Genomic DNA, 5143 nt, shown 5'->3' on the forward strand with positions numbered 1-5143 from the left:
GAATGCATTTATTTTAAATACATTAATTTAACAATGATATTAGTTTACAGGAGCGTCCTGCTAAAGAGTGAGGTGCTGTTTAATCTTGCTGTATTTGTGCTTTAATATTACTAATACAAATGCACAAAAATCTTATTTGCAAAAGGATATTTATGTAATTTAAAATATTTTCAAAGCTCATTTTCTGTTAATATAATTAAGAGAAACAGAATTCATTCATACCTGAATCGTTCATTCATACAAGAGAGTAGCACTTACAGTCAAATTTTAAGTCATAGCCCAAATAGTTACAGGCACTGTGAAGTTTAACGTTTTCTCTGGGGTTATCCATTAACTGGAATGAGATTTTAAATATAAAAATAGAGATGCTGTGGGTGGTGCCTGTGGCTCAAAAGGGTAGGGCTCTGGTCCCATATGCCGGAGGTGGCAGGTTCAAACCCAGCCTCGGCCAAAAAAGGCAAAAATAAATAAATAAAATAGAGATGCTGAAATCAGATGCCTTACTTGAGTGGGAATAGTTTAAGACATTGTGAATAGAATCTGAATAAAAAGTAATGTATATCACATTAGTTAAAAGAATACATATTACTATGTTTATATTTATAAATACACTTTTTTTACTTAGAACAATATATATTTATAAGAATGAATACTCTCTGAAAATCATCTATAACATCTTATGCACATATTTATTTATTCAAAAATAATTTGTAGATCTATAAGACTATGTTCATCTTCCACGTATTCTTGAACCCCAATTTAAGTAGCTCTAATTTGATAGAATATCACAATGATACTTTCTTTCTCTTTGGCTCTGTCCTTTATTGTTATTGATGTGCATCTAATTTCATACTATAAAACGATGAACTATGTATGCTGAATTTCAAAAATTAGCTTAATTTAATTTTTCTGTTTAATAAAAAATATTGGGTATATGGAATTAATGATAACTAACCACTTGTGAATATGAAAGTATAAGCAGAATTTCTAGTAATTATCTGGCTAATATTGGCCAACTCATTCACAGTCTGTTACAGTGAGATGTTCTAGAGGGCGTCAATGAAAACTTGTTAGCATCCCACATCTCTCTTTTCAAATGACAAAGACTCTGTTTTCTGAGTTACTTTACCTTTTTTTCCACTGGAATCCAGTCACTTATTCTGTTTTCAAGACATTTAGCTGGCCTTTTAAAAATATATATTTATGAGTTAATTTATTTTTCTTGTGATGATCATTTAAAATGAAGCAAAAAGTGCACTTGAGATTTGTGCATTTTGCTTCATGAAAATTTTATTCCCAAAGGGATACAAAAGAACTAGACATAAAGGTTCAAATTTCCAATCCTGTTGATGTATTTGGGGTAGGACTTTTGTTCTGATCGCCATAATGCATCAAAATAGGATGGGAAGAGAGAGATGGAGGAGAGAATGGGTATGTGATCTATGTGATAAAGTGAGTGGATTAATAGGTAACTGGTGGGATGTCTGAGACATACTGGTATATGCAAGGATTCCCTGTGTATTTTTCAACTTTCTAGGTGTTAAGATTATATAATCAGAGAGTTGGAGAAAATAACAAAAAACAAGAAAAAAGAACTGAAGGTTTCATTGAACATTTTTGATTAAATCAATCATGTTGCAAACTATGAATTTTCAGTGTGATAACATCCCTTTAATGGTTCCCTCTTTCTCTTTTTCTCCTTCTCTGCCCCACCAAAGCTCCATTCTGACTTAGACAAGGGAGAGGGTACTGTGAAGTACACCCTCTCGGGAGATGGTGCTGGCACTGTGTTTACCATCGATGAAACCACAGGGGACATCCATGCCATAAGGAGCCTGGATAGAGAAGAAAAACCTTTCTACACTCTTCGTGCTCAGGCTGTGGACATAGAAACGAGGAAGCCCCTGGAGCCTGAATCAGAATTCATCATCAAAGTGCAGGACATTAATGACAATGAGCCAAGGTTTTTGGATGGACCGTATGTTGCTAGTGTCCCGGAAATGTCTCCTGTGGGTGAGTAGGCAAAACAAACTGTCAGGTGCTACAATATGTCTGCAATATTTACTTTTCAGGTTGACATAACATCTAACTTATAACCCAAAAGTTTATTCTTCTGTGTTAGAGGGAATAATTATTTTTAGATATTCTTTTTTTCCCCTGTTTTTCTTTTTATTCCATTAGGAAGTTAATCCTGAGAATATATAGTATTCTTTACTATTTTCTAGCCTGTGGATTTACCTGAACCCATAGAGTACTTTAAATACAAAATTTATTTTTGACACAATTCTAGATACCTACAGTGCTACAAATAACTACCACACATGACCAAATACTAGATAGTAATTTTTAGCTCAAAGTAAATTATCTAAAGCCTGCATTGCATCTGACCTAGAAGTGGCCCAGAAAGGAGTGCATTCCAGGGGTGATATTGTTTCCTTTGTGGGTATAAGTCACCCATAGTTGTCATGCCAACAAACGAAAGAGCAAATTGCATTGGAAATCTATTATTAGAATAAATTCGCAATTAGGCTATAGTAGCATCATCATTTTTAAAATTTAAATGTAATAAGAATCTGCATTTCAATATCAGCCTAAATTTATGAAGTTCTGTGATATGGACTTTATTAGGTCAATAAGTTAAGGATTCCATCTTTAATAACAAATTTCAAATTATATTTTCTATTCCTCAATCCCCATCACTAATCCCTTACTTTATTTCAAAGTAACTTCTGGTTTTTTATCACATTTGAAAGATAAAGCTACTCATTTCATATGGGTTAGACTGGAATCTCTCTCCTGAGAGGCACTGTTAATATTTCCTAAGTCGGACACGTCTCAGAGGGCTTCCACTGCGCCTACGACCATGAAGACTCACAGCGAACACTGTGCTGGGTACCCAGAGGGCAGAAGGAGGTTAGTGGCTGTAGGATCTGTCACATGGATTTACTACCAATGTACTTGAAATTGTATATGTGACCTTATCAGGCATTTAATGACCATACTCTCTCCTTGAACTGAGAAATCAGCTCAAAGTAGTTCACTTAGATTTCACGTTTTAATGTGCATACCAGGAGTGCAGACCTGTTATTAAGTTTTTGCTATAATTTTAAAATTTCCTCTAAATCTCTGCAGGTTTAGAAGTACATTTGGGAAGTGTATCTTGTTAGAAAGGAGTTTCAGAACATGGGGACAACTATATTTTAATTGTGCCTTGATATTACAGGGGGGAAAAATAAAGGTAGCATTCTAAAAAAAGGAAGGCTTTTAAGAAGAAGACATGATATTTAGTAGATATCTAGTTTAACTCAGTGCCTGCTTCATGTAAATTGGAAATATTAACAGAAATTTATGAGCTCAGTTATTCTTTATTACCAACTAGCATTCTTAAAGCAAATGCACAAACCTTTCTAAGGAATTAGCCAAACAATTAGATCTTTGGCTGTGCTGACTGAAAGAAAAAAAAGACTCTAAGGTTAAAGGCCTTGTAAAGAGGTTTGCAACTAGTGTCTGAAAAGTGATACATGTTTGGGAAATCAGATGGGCAGGTAAGTGAGAAAACAAAGTTGTTCCAGTTTGCGGGGTAGGGAGGTGGGATATAATTTACCATGCTGTCATAGATATTGGTAGGATCTGTGAAAAAATAAGTTCTTTAAAATGCTTTTCCATACAAAAAACACTGAAATCAAATACTTAAATTGCTTTTCAATACACCACTTTCCTTTTTTTTTAATTTTTAATAGTGGAATAATATTTCTTTTGATTGTGAAACTATCCCACACGGTAGGAGTTCAGCTATTCTTAGACAGTGTTTAAATAATTTGTAATTTGCAAATAAATACAAAGAGATATAAACACTTCTTATGAATGAAACATTAAATGTCCACATGCATTAATTTTGCTATTCCCTAGAACCCCACCTATGCACATAAACCAATATGAAATACAAATGATCCAGTTAGGCTTGTGGTATCTGCTCTTTCTGCTGTTACATGGCCAACCTGCCTACACCCAAGGAACTACTGGCATCCAGAATGTATATTTTTGTTCCTTGAGTGCTTGAACTCCAGTGTAACTCCATAGGAAGTACACTCTTTCTACCAGATGGAACTGGTCCAGTGCTCTAGTCTAAAAGATTATTCTTTTTTTCTATTTCCTTTTTTCATGAAATCTAGGTAATTCTGCCTCTGTATATATATTTTAATATTTAAATAATTTGTAGTCAAGAGCAGATGGAACTTTGGCCTGGTGTATTGACAGTGCAGGAATTGTTGCAGCAATACCAACTATTGGTTATAGATATTCACATTTGATGTATTTTCCAAGAAATAACTTTCCTTTCCCAAGAAGTGAAAACACTGCTATTCATTTCCAGTAAAAGAGAAGAATTGACCCCTTTAGAATCACGTGTAGTGAAATAACTTATTATATGACACAAAACAGAACATGAAAATATCTTGGAAAATAGAAATAAAGTGTATTATTCAAATGCCAATTTAACAACAATGATTATCTATGTGGAACTCTGAGGAACCTTTATACCTATGATGACAATTAAGGTGAAAATTACACAGAATATAAGTACACCAAGGGACAGTTGTGGTAAGGGTCAAGATTTCAAAGGAAGATCAATACTTAAGACTTACAGCAGCACAATGGAATATATATAATTCCCTAACATTGAAGAAAATTCTAATGATTCTATGAATTGTTTCAGAGAAAGGTCAATCTCTTCCTAACGTCTGTTACACCCAATATGCCATGAAAGTAATATTCAGAGATAAAATGCTTTTTCTCTGACCTGTAGAAATTATTTAATGATCCAGATATTCCCCTACTCAATGCTACTCCTTGGACACAAATTTTGACTTTATGAATGTGGTCTTAATTCTTTAAGATCACTAGAGTAACAGTGAAATACAGTAATGCACCTTTTTAATATCTAATGACTATTCATCAGTGGAATATGCAGTTTAAGTTACTTGAGCTGGAGTGCTGACAGGTTTAGAGTGCTTAAATCCATATTCACATTTGTATTATCCTCCTCTGCCTGAGCTAAGCTATTTTGAGGCAGCTGATTAGGCTATTTATAACTATGTTATAGTAGATGTCAATGGTGAATCATGATTTATGTAGTAACACTTAA

At 33.9% G+C, this 5143-nt stretch overlaps 1 protein-coding gene across 2 annotated transcripts in view; it reads left to right on the forward strand.

The window, feature by feature from the left end:
* Positions 1-5143, forward strand: part of CDH12 (cadherin 12) — a 433615-nt gene that overhangs the window by 218376 nt on the left and 210096 nt on the right. For both annotated transcript variants that reach the window (XM_003789536.2, XM_023513076.1), the window contains one exon: positions 1719-2013. In XM_003789536.2, the coding sequence (XP_003789584.1) occupies positions 1719-2013 (295 nt within the window). The remainder of the gene's footprint in view (positions 1-1718; positions 2014-5143) is intronic.

Source organism: Otolemur garnettii, unplaced genomic scaffold (assembly GCF_000181295.1).
Source record: "Otolemur garnettii isolate 467f Iridium unplaced genomic scaffold, OtoGar3 scaffold00033, whole genome shotgun sequence".
NCBI lineage: Eukaryota > Metazoa > Chordata > Mammalia > Primates > Galagidae > Otolemur > Otolemur garnettii.